Below are 15,359 nucleotides of genomic sequence, written 5' to 3'. Positions count from 1 at the left end.
CACAAAACGGCGCATCCTAATGCGACTTTCAGAAAGCGGCTTGAAGATGATCTGTAAAACATCATCTACGCAACATTTTGACCAAAGAACCACCATTACATGTTATGTAGACCACAAGGAAGTCTTTTACATTTAGAAATAATAATATGACTCCTTTAATGCGCCTTATAATCCGGTGCGCTCTATGGTCCGGAAAATACGGTAATCGAGTTTTGAGTTAATTTCAACAAAAAGTATTTGAATTACTTACTAACTTACCACTTCATAAATTAGTTACTAGCAAAAGTATTTATTGTGTTAGTTTTTTGAAAAACCTTCAGTTATCTGGTGTGTACTTGTTTGGAGTACATTTTGAAGTGTCGCATCTGTGACTTTGAGTCAGCCACCAAAAGTGACGTCAGCGAGTGAGAGTGAAGTCAGCTGTTTGCTGGGAGTTACACTCTGGGTAGTCACTGACATGACTTGTGTTTGACATCTCCCACTGAATGTGATCTCCAAGTCTTGTCCGTGTTAGTTCATGAAGACGTTGAACTTGCTTCAGTGGCCTTGCGTCTCCTTATGTAACAATATGAACATTTCATATCACGGTATTGTTGAATGTGCTCCAAAGTACTTATGCACACACTGAGATCCTTTAGCCAAGTTTTATTTAGAAAATTAAACAAATACACATACAACATACTTTTCAAATCAAACTTTATTTATTAAGCACTTTTCATGCATAGGCAAGTGGCAAACACAAACTGCTGTACAAAAAATAAATAGAAGAAGAGAAGAAAACACGCATTCACACGCAGCACTAATGATAATAAAGCAAAAACCAAACAAGGCATGACTGAGGATTTGAGGAAAAACGCAACCTTTGAGGCGTCAACACTGGAGAAAAATGAAGCCATCTAAAACATTTTTTTTTATAAAAATATGATAAAATATACAGTATGTAAATAATACACTTAAATGCAAACACACATATAGAAACAAACAAATACTTACATTAGCTGGCGTGGAGCAATCCAGCCTCGGAACCCACCGTCCAACAAGAATCGGCCATCCATCCCTGCCCAACAGCCCTGGCCGCGTGTCGCTCCCCCAAGGGACAACCCCCGACAATCCCACACCCAAACAACAGCACAACATCGTACGAAATTAAATATGATTGGATTTCGTCTCTGTCAATCTTTTCGTATTGTTTTAGTCAACGCGCTTTTGTTTTCATTCACTATCGTCCTCATTTCGTCAAGGGAAAATAGGTCGTTGACGATAACGAAAAAGAAACATTTTTAGTCAACAAAATTAGCACTGGCAAAAAGCAACTGCCGAGCGAAACAGGTCATTTCCTGCCGTACAAACCAGGCCAAAACAAACTCTGTCAACTGTCATGACAACAACAGCTGCTCTGTCTCTCTCTCTCTCTTGCACCAACACACACACTCATGACTCCGGATTTACACTGGATGCAAAACGGCTCCGCTACGGCGGCAGACTCTTACCGTTTCCAATTCAAGCGGAACATCACAATTCCGCATTCCAGCACTAAATACACGCAAGTCTTCTCTTTAGGGCTAGGCGATATGGACAAAAACTGATACAGCTGTATTTTCAGTTTGTATACCAGTATCTGATATATACCGGTATATTAGAAAAAAAGTGCTTAAGGTTGCCTCACTGTTTTATGGCTAGATAACCAGTGTTGAGAGCGCTCAAATTATTGGTGTTGTAAGTAGTAGATAGATACATAGTACTTTATTGATTCCTTCAGGAGAGTTCCCTCAGGAAAACAAAGTAACGTGATGTGTTGTTTATTCTTTAAAAAGTAATAAGTTAGCCGTTACTATGTTAGGTTTCTATTCTCACTCTTGTGCACGGGATAGATGGGGTTTCTACTTGCTCACTCGCTGGCTGTTAAGTTTAAAACTACTTTTCAGCCACCCAGCCGCTACACAGTAACAAGCTACATGTAGCGAAGCTTCATAGCTTAACTACGTTTTCCAGTAGCTTCGCAGTAGCTTAGCTACATTTTTACGAGTACCGTATTTTTCGGACTATAAGACTATACACCTATGTAGATATTGCACCAAAAACCAGACATTTGCAGCTAGAATAGTCATTTACCACATTAGCAATGTATAGAGTGTATTTCTTTAAAGTTAAGACTAGTTTAAAGTTATCTTCATTGAAAAGTACAGTGCTTTTCCTTCAAAGATAAGGACATTTCAATGTGACCCCAAACTTTTGAACGGTAGTGTATATGTTGGTTATATATGTTGTTTATATATGTTGGTTATATAGTCCAAGTTTCAACAGCACATTTGATGGATACATGACAATTTCAGAACAAATATAACAGATGATAATTGATGATAATGACAAGTCGGTATACATACACCAATATGAATATATTTTGTTTGATTCATTGATTATTATTATTTATTTTTTTCTTAGTCCACATGATGTCCAATTCATGTTTCTTATTGTGTTATTTTGTTCAGATTCATGAACCAATTTTACGTGATCTTATCTTAGCTACGTTTAGACCCATGGGGCAAGGTGGCTTTCATCAAAGCTACAAGCTACAATGAGAGAGAATGGACTACGAATGCAGGCCAAAAAAAGGACAAAAAATACTATGACCTGGATGAATGGGAACATCTATTCATACAGAGAAAATCTATGATGATTGGTTTGTGATGGTGTGATGAGTCACAATTGGCTACGGTTAGGGCGAAACAATACCGACTGGCCAGTCAGAGGCAAGTTAAGTCCGGGGTTTGACTCAGCCACTGATGCGTTCACGGCCACACAAAACGTCGGACAACTCCAACGCCACACACACACTGTAACCGCCAGGTCGTTACATTATGATGCGTCATTAACAGAATGTTATGCGTGCGTGTCGTGCTGCAGAGTTAAGAGAGATAAATGCGGATCATTTTTTTTTATTAGGGTGAAATAATTAATGACTGTACACCCACACTCAATCAATGTCTGCTTATTCTAGTCATTTATTAAGAATGGTAATTTATGGATATTAACCATGAAATGCTGTCACTAGATTACAGAAATGCTCATAAAAAGATATATTTTACAGACAGGAAGTTAAAGGAATGTACACTTTATTGGATGTTCCTGCTACAGCGCACATCTCCCACATCTAAATGTGGTCTATGAAAGGGGTGCAAATTCTTTCCACAGCAGGACCCTGAGCCGGACATACAATGTTAGCACATAGCTCATGAAAAACAAGATTTTTTTGCTGTTTCATTTTAAGTAGGTCAAACACCTACAGCAGGGGTCGACAACCCGAAATGTTGGAAGAGCCATATTGGACCGAAAAAAAATCTGTGTTATAATGAAGACAACATATGACGTAAGTGTCTATATTAGCTATAATAGCCTACTATCATAATTACTATGTGTCATAGGTTGACGCAAATCTTTGTTGACAGAAATGTTGAAATGTAATATTTATTCTACACATTTTTACAACATTCAAAAACATTAGTAAAATGGAGGCTTCTCAGAGGGTGAGATAACTCCTGGAAATTACTGGCTTTGAAATGCCCAAGGTATAGATGTGTGTGTCCAAGTTTAAAGGGAACGGCAGGCTGTCTATTTATTACATTCTTTGCAAGCTAGGTAACGTTTTCTGTGGTCTGGAACAACATGGCACACAAACAACTATGAGAAATGCAGCCAATATTACATACAGATAATGTGTCATGAGACATGCAAATATAAATCAAATTAAGAGGACTTAAAGGAAATTAAATGAGCTGAAATATACCTACACAGGAGGTGTAGTGATGCAATATGTTCATACAGCGAGCCTAAATAGCATGTTAGCATCGATTAGCTTGCTGTTATGCAGACACCAAATATGCCTGATTAGCACTCCACACAAGTCAATAACATCAACAAAGCTCACCTTTGTGCCTTCACGCACAACATTAAAGGAGTGGCATAAACACGTCTTAGAAAGTCGGAGAAAGTTGTGAATGTAAACAAACTATGGTGAGTTCAAGGACCGCCAAAATTAGTAGGACAAACGGTGCTCACCAAATAGTTTCTAATCACTGAAACATGTTCAATACAAACAGTGTGATTTCTAACAATTAGGGAAGTTTGTGTCATGTTTGTCATCCTACAGAAACCATAATAAAACAAAAAATATATTTTTTCCTCATCTTTTTGCATTTTCATACATTTTAGAGCCACGAGGCCGGCGCTAAAGAGCCGCATGCGGCACTAAAGCCGCGGATTGCCGACCCCCGACCTACAGTATATTACAAAATAATTTAATGGAAATGACTGCTCTCACTTTATTATTTAAATACAACATTTACAGTAACTTGTTATGTCAGGTTTGGGACAGGTGTGAAGCTGGTGTTCTCACAGTGTGCACATCTAATGTTGCTCACATGTGCTCCACTGAATGCTCAGGGAGTTTGTGTGTTTGCTCAGACACATACAAAATTAGAGGGAACATTGTTCGGCACTTATTTTTTAGTTTTACTGCTCCATTTCTTGCAGCTTCTTCCTGTTGCAACACACCGACAGCCTGCAGACCAACACACAGACACAGGAGGAGGAGGAGGAGGAAGAGTGACACGATGAAGCTGTGAAGAATGTGAGTGGGCTCTCAAGGCCTTTCGCTTTCACCAAAACTCATCAAAACCGCCGAAAGCTAAAAGAGCTGAAATTTTTAAATTCAAGCCTCGTCCTCTTTCACCTCAAAAAACACAAAACTTTCAGTAGAACGACCGATGCTTACAAGAAGTCCTTCAAAAGCTTGTGTTTGAGGAGACAAATTTGTGAGTCACATGTGATTTGGCGTCGTAAACCTTCACACCTTTTCTGTCTGTTGTTGTGTCTCAAGAATATTTTGTGACGTGTGACGGTGTTGATGATAACTTCACACTCGCTAATGTGTTCGTAATGTTAGGAGCTCCGTTATGATCTGCCAATAATTTATATTTCTTTATAGACATGTTCAGCTTTTGGGTGCTTGGAAAATAGATATTCAAATACCAATACAAAATATATACAGTACAGGCCAAAAGTTTGGACACACCTCATTCAATGGGTTTTCTTTATTTTCATTAGAGATGTCCGATAATATCGGCCTGTGACTATGTTACTTATATCAAAATATATATTTAAATACATACTTAGACTTAGACTAGACTTAGACTTCCTTTTTATTGTCATTCAAATTTGAACTTTACAGCACCGATAAGAACGAAATTTTGTTACATAAGCTCATGGTAGTGCAGGATAAAAAAAAAGTAATAAGGTGCATATATAAATAAATAAATATATATAAATAACATCTAAATATATATATAAAATAAATAAATATATATAAATAAATAAATAGATTACTGTACAGATAAATATATTGCACTTTCTCACATGCGTCCACGTTTATGGATGTATGTTATATTGTCTTTTTTATTCCAGCGAGTTAATCCATTTTGGCGGGAGTTGAGGGGATAATTTAATTATGATGCGTTCAAGAGTCTTACGGCCTGAGGGAAGAAGCTGTTACAGAACCTGGAGGTTCTGCTTCGGAGGCTGCGGAACCTCTTTCTAGAGTCCAGCAGTGAAAGCAGTCATTGGTGGGGGTGGGAGGAGTCTTTGCAGGTTTTCTGAGCCCTGGTCAGGCAGCGGCTTTTTGCGATCTTCTGGATAGGAGGAAGAGGAGTCCTGATGATCTTTTCCGCCGTCCTCACCACTCTTTGGAGAGAATTCCAGTCTGAGGCATTGCAGGCTCCAGTCCAGACAGAGATGCTGTTGGTCAGCAGGCTCTCTATAGTGCCTCTGTAGAATGTGGTGAGAATGGGGGGAGGAAGCTGTGCTCTTTTCATCCCACGCAAAAAGTGCATGCGCTGCTGAGCTCTTTTTACAAGATCTCCGGTTTGTAGGGACCAGGTTATATTGTCAGTTATCTGCACCCCCAGGAACTTGGTGCTGCTTACTATCTCCACCGCTGTGCCGTTGATGTAGAGTGGAGCGTGGCTGGACTGGTGCTTCCTGAAGTCAACGACGATCTCCTTGGTCTTGTTGACATTCAGGACCAGGTTGTTGGTTCTGCACCAGTCAACCAGATGTTTCACCTCCTCCCTGTAGTCCATGTCGTTGTTGTCACGGATGAGGCCCACTACTGTCGTGTCGTCCGCATACTTCACAATGTGGTTAGTAGTGGACCAGGCGCAGCAGTCATGGGTCATCAACGTGAACAGCAGCGGACTCAGGACACAGCCCATACACATAATATATCCTTAACTTGTACATAATTATGTTTTCGATCTTCTATTTTTTTGTTTATCGCCAATGTTGCTAATTGTGAACTAATTTAAATGTACCACTAAAGTTGTACTCTATGATATGATTGAAACACTTTCCAAGAAGGGCAGAAGTTAGATAGTCAACATCTCACTCCAGCAGCTCTTAGAGCCTGACATTTCTACCACTTCATCTTCTCCTCTCAGAGTCTGCTGTCTCCATGGAAACGATTGGCGCTGTCCAAACTGTCCGACATATTCAGTTACAGACACCGTGCTTACATAGGGTTCCAGGATTTTTCTGGGTCTGAAGTGCACAGGAGGAAACCGTTTTTTTGTTTGTTTTGTTTTTTAAATAGATAAAGTGACACTTCAGGATTCTGACATTAAAGATCGAACCAGGAAAGTTGTTGTTTTTGCTGTGGTCAAGATAAACAACAGCAACAACATATATTTAACACCTTTGTCAATATGTATGAACTTACATAATACATGCAGTAAGTACTAGTAGTCTTTGCCATTCAGCTAAATGTGCAAGTCTGGTCTTTTGTTGAGTCCTACAAAGTGTTTGTACTATAAGTATTTGTACTGATTACACACCAGCTGTTTTATTGTAACGTGCATCTTAGTTATAGTTTTCATTAATACATTTAAAGGTGTTGAAATCGTAAAATTGCTCATGCTAATTAGTGGCATGAATTTTCGTCGAGCTAGGTGATGTAATGTGTGTGTGCGCACTCCAACAGCTTCTTCTAGATGTGAATGATAATCTGTAGAGTAAACTTTGTTTTACCTATTATTATAAACACCGTGATTTTATTTGTGATGTTAAGGGAGAACTGCACTTTTTATTCTGGAATTTTTCATATCCTTCACAAACCCTGTGTGAAACAAAAACACACACATACATTCTAATTTGCAATATACGACTCGAACTAAACGGCTAACAATAATCTATCCCGCTCATAAAGCTCTCTAAAAAACATCCAAAAATTGCCAACCATACTCCATTCACTGTACATGCCGTGACCTGCTTATTAACCAAGTATTAGCGACATTGTCATTGTGCGAGCTAACGACTTTTGGTAACACGGCGCCTTGATCACAGAGAGTTAACTACTGCAGCTACTGACATACTGAGCTGCTACATCGCCTCTGAGTTGGTAAAAGTTCATTCTAGATTATAAATCATGCCTCTCACTTGTATAGTAGAAAATTGTGGCCATAAGCCGAGAGATTATGAATGATTTATGATTTAAACCGGGAACACAATCTTCGTACTCAAAAGATATAAACATTAAAGATGTCCAATAATGGCTTTTTTGCCGATATCCGATATTCCGATATTGTCCAACTCTACAGTCGTGGAATTAACACATTATTATGCCTAATTTTGTTGTGATGCCCCGATGCATTAAACAATGTAACAAGGTTTTCCAAAATAAGAGAACAACTTCAACTCAAGTTATGGAAAAAAGTGCCAACATGGCACTGCCATATTTATTATTTAAGTCACAAAGTGCATTATTTTTTTTAACATGCCTCAAAACAGCAGCTTGGAATTTGGGACATGCTCTCCCTGAGAGAGCATTAGGAGGTTGAGGTGGGTGGGTTTGGGGGGGCGAGGTTGAGGTGGGGGGGTTAGGGGGTAGTGGGGGGTGTATATTGTAGCGTCCCGGAAGAGTTAGTGCTGCAAGGGGTTCTGGGTATTTGTTCTGTTGTGTATATGTTGTGTTACGGTGCGGATGTTCTCCCGAAATGTGTTTGTCATTGTTGTTTGGTGTGGGTTCACAGTGTGGCGCATATTTGTAACAGTGTTAAAGTTGTTTATACGGCTACCCTCAGTGTGACCTGTATGGCTGTTGATCAAGTATGCATTGCATTCACTTGTGAGTGTGTGAAAAGCCGTAGATATTATGTGACTGGGCCGGCACGCAAAGGCAGTGCCTTCAAGGTTTATTGGCGCTCCGCACTTCTCCCTACGTCCGTGTACACAGCGGCGTTTTAAAAAGTCATACATTTTACTTTTTGAAACCGATACCGATAATTTTTAAACCGATACCGATAATTTCCTATATTACATTTTAAAGCATTTATCGGCCGATAATATCGGCAGTCCGATATTATCGGACATCCCTAATAAACATCCCATCAGTTGGCATCCCAGTGAGAGCAGACATTGTACAGTAAGTGATTGCTTTAAATATGTTTGTCGTTTGTATGTCTTGTTTAGCACTTACCAATAGTGTTACTTTCTGCATCTGTTTATCACTCAGCTTCTAAAACGTGTATCTCATCCGCCATATATACAGACTCAAAAATATAAGGTCTTGGATCATGAATTGTCCCAAAGTGGTTGTTGCTGGCTCTTATATTAAATCTGTCATCATTAGAAGAAGTAGTTGTTGTTGTTGAAAGAAATAGCGAAAGTCATGATGTGCTTGTTACTACATTACAAACAGCATAGACTTATTGCATGTATAAAATGTTGTTGGAGGTTTTGGGGAGTGGTTTACAGCGCATTATAGGCAGAATAGATCGAATCCCCATGACCTGATTTGTTAGCCACCTCTTGCTAGTTTACAAATTAGAATGCATAAAAAAAAGAAAGTTCTTGTATCATATAGGGATTGTGAATTACAGGCTAAATTACCCCCAAAAAACCTCCTTTAAGAGTTCTGTTTAATACAAATGTTTCTGAAGCAGTGATCATCACAGGAGCTAGTAGACATGTGCGTGTGTTTTTGTGTGTGTGCTTGCGCAAGGGAGCATGACAGTTTGATATTTACTTTCAAAAAATCTACGGAGTCAATTAATAGACGTTACATTATGTATGTATTTTTAAGTTAAATAGTCACATAGGTCAATGATCATGGTCTGTTAGTACCAAGATGTACAAACACGGCAGATACCCCTTCCGCTGTGATCGCACTCACGATACAACAATGTTTGTTTTGATTTTAATAGTTGTTGTTTTTTATTGTGTGGTAGTGTTAAGTATGCGCTTAAAGTAGTGTAAATTATGTACTTAATGTACTGTATTGTATGCACATAAAGTAGTGTAAAGTCGGTGCAATAACAATAAGACAGGATGTCAGATTTTTAATGGCAGCACATTACATTTGTAGGGCTGACGGACAAATATAATTCACACTTTCAGCAAAGCCAACACGCTTCATGAAACTCTTCTTCACTGCCGTTTTCCAGGCAAGGGACCCTCAAACTGATAGAGAGAAGGAGCGATGTACCCCCAACTTATAGACCCTGAATAAAATGACTCGTCCTAAAGGTACCTTGTTATTGTACAATAATAAGATATTATATATATATATATATATATATATATATATATATATATATATATATATATATATATATATATATATATATATATATATATATATATATATATATATATATATATATATATATATACATACATATTAGGGCTGCAACAACTAATCGGTTAAATCGATTAAAATCGATTATAAAAATAGTTGGCGATTAATTTAGTCATCGATTCGTTGGATATATGCTATGCGCATGCGCAGTCAATTTTTATTTTTTTTTTAAATTTAAATTAATTTGTAATTTTTTTTTATAAACCTTTATTTATAAACTGCAACACGTACAAACAGCTGAGAAACAATAATCAAAATAAGTATAGTGCCAGTATGCTGTTTTTTTCCAATAAAATACTGGAAAGGATAGAAATGTAGTTTGTCTCATTTATCCGATTAGTAATCGATTAATCGAAGTAATAATCGACAGATCAATCGATTGTCAAATTAATCGTTAGTTGCAGCCCTAATATATATATATCAATCCCCTTGGAGATTGATATATAAAGCTTGGGGTCTTTTTGTGTTGAGTTTGCATGTTCTCCATGTGTGGGTTCCCTCCGGGTACTCCCGCGTCCTCCATCCTCCAAAGACATGCACCTGGGGATAGGTTGATTGGCCACATAAAATTGACCCTATGTGAGTATGAATGTTATTTGTCTATCTGTGTTGGCCCTGCGATGAGGTGACGACATGTCCAGGTTGTACCCTACCTTCCGCCCAAATGCAGCTGGGATAGGCTCCAGTCACCCCCGCAACTCTGAGATGAACAAGCGGTAGAAAATGTATATATATATGTATATCAGAAACGCTTTAACTGTCCAAATTCTCACAGTCTTGCTGTATAGCTTTGGGTTGCTAGGCCACTTTGAGCTAGCGTTTTAGCCCTTTAGCCTTTGGCTTGCGGCCCTTTCAGTTCGAGGATTTTATCAGTGAAGGAGGCTTTGTTTTCTCAGAAAGTTTTTAATTGTGATGAGACAAAAAAAGATGCCACAGCGCACCTTTATTACAGCGGAGTAGAAGGCACTACTAGGACACAAGCCGATGAAGGATCGCCTCACACTGCTAGTTTGTGCTAGCGCTAGCGGTGACTACGTAAAGCCACTGCTAGTTTATCACTGTATATATAAATATATATATATATATATATATATATATATATATATATATATATATATATATACATATGTATGTGTATATATATATATACACATATATATATATACACATATATATATATATATATATATATATATATATATATATATATATATATATATATATATACATATGTATGTATGTGTATATATATATACATATGTATGTATGTGTATATATATACGTATGTGTATATATATATATATACGTATATATATATATATATGTGTGTGTATATATATATATATATATGTATATGTTTTTATATATATATATATATGTATATGTTTATATATATGTATATGTATATATTAGGGGTGTAACGGTACACAAAAATTTCGGTTCGGTGCATACCTCGGTTTAGAGGTCACGGTTTGGTTAATTTTCGGTACAGTAAGAAAACAACAAAATATAAATTTTTGGGTTATTTATTTACCAAATTTGCAAAATCTTCCACCAAAAATATTTTTCTTAGTGGAATATTTGATGTGAAGTAATCGTAACCTTGGATAGGTCAATAATTCATAATAACATTGATTTTGATTCAATATTATGTTTTGATCAATGACAGTTTGAAAGAAAAAAAAACAGCTTTGTTTTATTAGTCAACATTGCAACGTTTTCTAAATTACATTTAACCTTTCAGCTTTTTTATTTCACTTTTGTTATGTTTTTGTTTATTTTAATTGTATTTTTAGAATGTGCCGTGGGCCTTTAAAACATTACCTGTGGGCTGCAAATGGCTTCCGGGGCACACTTTTGAAACCCCTGCTATAGATAATAAAAAATTAAATCTGATAAATCTATGGATAAAAAGCAGAGCCTGGCGACGCATGCGCGTTTATCATAACTCTCTCACTCTCTCCGTCTCTGCCCCTCCCTCACGAATGCTGCTGCGCGCACAATTTGTTTTGTTTTTAACCCCTTCTTAACCCTGAAGAAAACATTGAAAATACACGCAACCCTAACTCAAAATGCCGGACATTTGAGGCATTTAAGAAACTCCGCCCTGACAGCTCTGCAAAAGAGGACATGTCCGGTGAAAAGAGGACGTATGGTCAGTCTATCGTAGCCCGTTAGCTGCTAACATGCCGTGTGTTGTGCCTCGGTGTGCATTGTTTACACAACGTGCGTTACGCTACTTAATATGTCCGTGTGGAAACTCGTTCGGTACACCTCCGAACCGGAACCCCGTACCGAAACGGTTCAATACAAATACACGTACCGTTTCACCCCTAGTATATATGTATATACACTGTATATGTAAGGCCTCACCTTTTCTCCTCCAAACATATTGCTGGGTATTGTGGCCAAACCGCTCAATTTTTGTTTCGTCTGACATCACATGGACAAAGATAAGACCTTCTGGAGGAAAGTTCTGTGGTCAGATAAAACAAAAATTTAGCTGTTTGGCCACAATACCCAGCAATATGTTTGGAGGAGAAAAGGTGAGGCCTTTAATTTTATGAACACCATCCCTACCGTCAAGCATGGTGGTGGTAGTATCATGCTCTGGGCCTGTTTTGCTGCCAATGGAACTGGTGCTTTACAGAGAGTAAATGGGACAATGAAAAAGGAGGATTACCTCCAAATTCTTCAGGACAACCTAAAATCATCAGCCCGGAGATTGGGTCTTGGGCACAGTTGGGTGTTCCAACAGAACAATGACCCCAAACACACGTCAAAAGTGTTAAAGGAATGGCTAAATCAGGCTAGAATTTAGGTTTTAGAATGGCCTTCCCAAAGTCCTGACCTAAACGTGTGGACAATGCTGAAGAAACAAGTCCATGTCAGAAAACCAACAAATTTAACTGAACTGCACCAATTTTGTCAAGAGGAGTGGTCAAAAACTCAACCAGAAGCTTGCCAGAAACTTGTGGATGGCTACCAAAAGTGCCTTATTGCAGTGAAACTTGCCAAGGGACATGTAACCAAATATTAACATTGCTGTATGTATACTTTTGACCCTGCAGATTTGGTCACATTTTCAGTAGACTCATAATAAATTCACAAAAGAACCAAACTTCATGAATGTTTGATTGTGACCAACAAGTATGAAAACATGTCAGATAAAAATTCCATCTAATAAACCGAAAATATTGTCTGATTACAATAAAATTTGAAAAGTGAATGAATGAAGCGTTCGTACGTCGAGACAAGGTTCGCACACAGAGGCATATTTGATGTAAAGGTTCGTAAACATAGAGACGTTTGTAAATCAAGGTTCCACTGTATTTATTCATGCTGTTTCTAAACTACTCTACAAATGTATATTTCATGTGTATTTGAAAACATTTCACTTTGTGGAAAAATTGCGGAGGGACTATAATAAAAAACTATTGAAAAAACGACTAACCCACCAAAAATTTCACAAGCTTCCTGCATTACCTCTGCGGACCCCTTGGGGGTCACAGTCCCTCTGTTGAAGACTTCTGAACTAAATAAATATTAAAAAATCCTTACAGATCTGACTTCAATCCAAAACCATTTTGATAGCCAATTTTTTTACCTGTCGCATGTCCAGATGCCCCAAGTCAAAATTCATACTTCATGTTGGGGGTGGTGCTTGTGAACGTGTCCTTCAGTCAATGAAGTCCGTTGACAAACTGCGGATGCACCTGGCTGAGCGCACCTTCAGCTCATGGTAGCACTGCACAAAGCTATGGTAGATGAAGGTGATTGGCAGCGCTAGAAGCACGATTCCACTCACCACACACACCCCGCCCAGCATGCGACCTGCCACAGTCACCGGGTACATGTCTCCATAGCCCACTGTCGTCATGGAGATGATGACCCACCAGCTGGCAGCGGGGATACTGGTGTAGTCCTGATTGCCTCCTTCTAGAAGTTGGGCCAACGCACTAAAAATGGCCATGGCCACAAAGATGAATACGAGAAGCATGACCATCTCGCGATAGCAACGACGCAGCGTCAGGCCGAGGGTTTGCAGGCCGAGGAAGTGACGCGCTAGCTTGATCACCCAGAAGATCCTCATGATGCGTAGCACGCGCAGCGTCACGCCGGCCCGCTGGAGCTGAGAGTTCTCGCCCGTCAGGTGTGTCACAGTCACAGAGACATAATAAGGAGTGATGGCCAGCAGGTCGATGATGTTTAGTGGTCGGCGCACAAACTCACATTTGTCCCGGGACACGATGAAACGGACAATACACTCAGCGGTGAACCAACCGATACACACCGCCTCGATGATCCTGCAAACATTCAACCAGAGAGAGGGGAGAGAAACATTCAAATTAAGGAGAGAAAATAAGGGAAAACTGATCAATCTGATGGATTCAGGTATAGGGATCGCTACCTTTTTAGGGTTGCAACGGTATTGTAGCTGCCGCGGTATTGCGGTTTGAAAATCAACACAAAAATGCCATGACGTCTGACGGTATGAAACTTGATAAATTGAACTGGAAATCTCATGTAAAAAATATACAACATAAAGTAGCAAGAAACACGTCAATAATGAATAAAGCAAAACATGTTCTAGACCAAAAATCACTTCATATTCTCTACTGCTCACTAGTGTTACCATATCTGAGTTATTGTGTAGAAATATGGGGAAATAACTACAAAAGTACACTTCATTCATTAACGGTGTTACAAAAAAGATCAGTTAGAATAATACATAATGTTGGATATAGAGAACATACAAACCCTTTATTTATTGAATCAAAGATACTGAAATTCCACAACATAGTGAATTTGCAAACAGCTAAAATTATACACAAAGCAAACTATAACCTGCTACCCAAGAATATACAACAATTCTTCTCAAAAAAAGAGGAGAAATATAATCTTAGAGAAAAATTTAATTTTTAAAACATTTGTATGCACGTACAACACTTAAGACTAGGGCTGTGAATCTTCGGGTGTCCCACGATTCGATTTGATATCGATTCTTGGGGTCACGATTCGATTCAAAATCGATTTTTTTTCAATTCAACACGATTCTCGATTCAAAAAAGTTTTTTTTCCCGATTCAAAAGGATTCTCTATTCATTCAATCCATCGGATTTCAGCAGGATCTACCCCAGTCTGCTGACATGCAAGCAGAGTAGTAGATTTTTGTAAAAAGCTTTTATAATTGTAAAGGACAATGTTTTATCAACTGATTGCAATAATGTAAATTTGTTTTAACTATTAAATGAACCAAAAATATGACTTATTTTATCTTTGTGAAAATATTGGACACAGTGTGTTGTCAAGCTTATGAGATGCGATGCAAGTGTAAGCCACTGTGACACTATTGTTCTTTTTTTTACATTTTTTATAAATGTGTAATGATAATGTCAATGAGGGATTTTTAATCACTGCTATGTTGAAATTGTAACTAATATTGATACTGTTGTTGATAATATTCATTTTTGTTTCACTACTTTTGGTTTGTTCTGTGTCGTGTTTGTGTCTCCTCTCAATTGCTCTGTTTATTGCAGTTCTGAGTGTTGCTGGGTCGGGTTTGGTTTTGGAATTGGATTGCATTGTTATGGTATTGCTGTGTATTGTTTTGTTGGATTGATTAATAAAAAATAAATAAATAAAACAATTAAAAATAATAATAATATTTAAA

At 38.1% G+C, this 15,359-nt stretch overlaps 1 protein-coding gene and 1 long non-coding RNA gene across 2 annotated transcripts in view; one reads left to right on the top strand and one right to left on the bottom strand.

Moving 5' to 3' along the window:
- The first annotated feature begins 210 nt into the window (after nt 1–210).
- Nucleotides 211–15,359, top strand: part of LOC133630170 (uncharacterized) — a 29,528-nt gene continuing 14,379 nt past the window's right edge. Inside the window, exons 1-2 of the long non-coding RNA XR_009821202.1 lie at nt 211–3,367; nt 4,531–4,627. This is a non-coding gene — a long non-coding RNA (uncharacterized LOC133630170). The remainder of the gene's footprint in view (nt 3,368–4,530; nt 4,628–15,359) is intronic.
- The window catches only part of LOC133630169 (potassium voltage-gated channel subfamily G member 3-like), a 29,408-nt gene continuing 26,539 nt past the window's right edge, over nt 12,491–15,359 (bottom strand). The window contains exon 3 of the mRNA XM_062021567.1: nt 12,491–13,992. Within this exon, the coding sequence (XP_061877551.1) occupies nt 13,365–13,992 (628 nt within the window). The 3' untranslated portion in view covers nt 12,491–13,364. The remainder of the gene's footprint in view (nt 13,993–15,359) is intronic.

The sequence above is a fragment of the Entelurus aequoreus genome, linkage group LG15 (assembly GCF_033978785.1).
Source record: "Entelurus aequoreus isolate RoL-2023_Sb linkage group LG15, RoL_Eaeq_v1.1, whole genome shotgun sequence".
NCBI classification, from domain to species: Eukaryota; Metazoa; Chordata; class Actinopteri; order Syngnathiformes; family Syngnathidae; genus Entelurus; species Entelurus aequoreus.
This window is presented reverse-complemented; position numbering and strand designations above follow the sequence as displayed.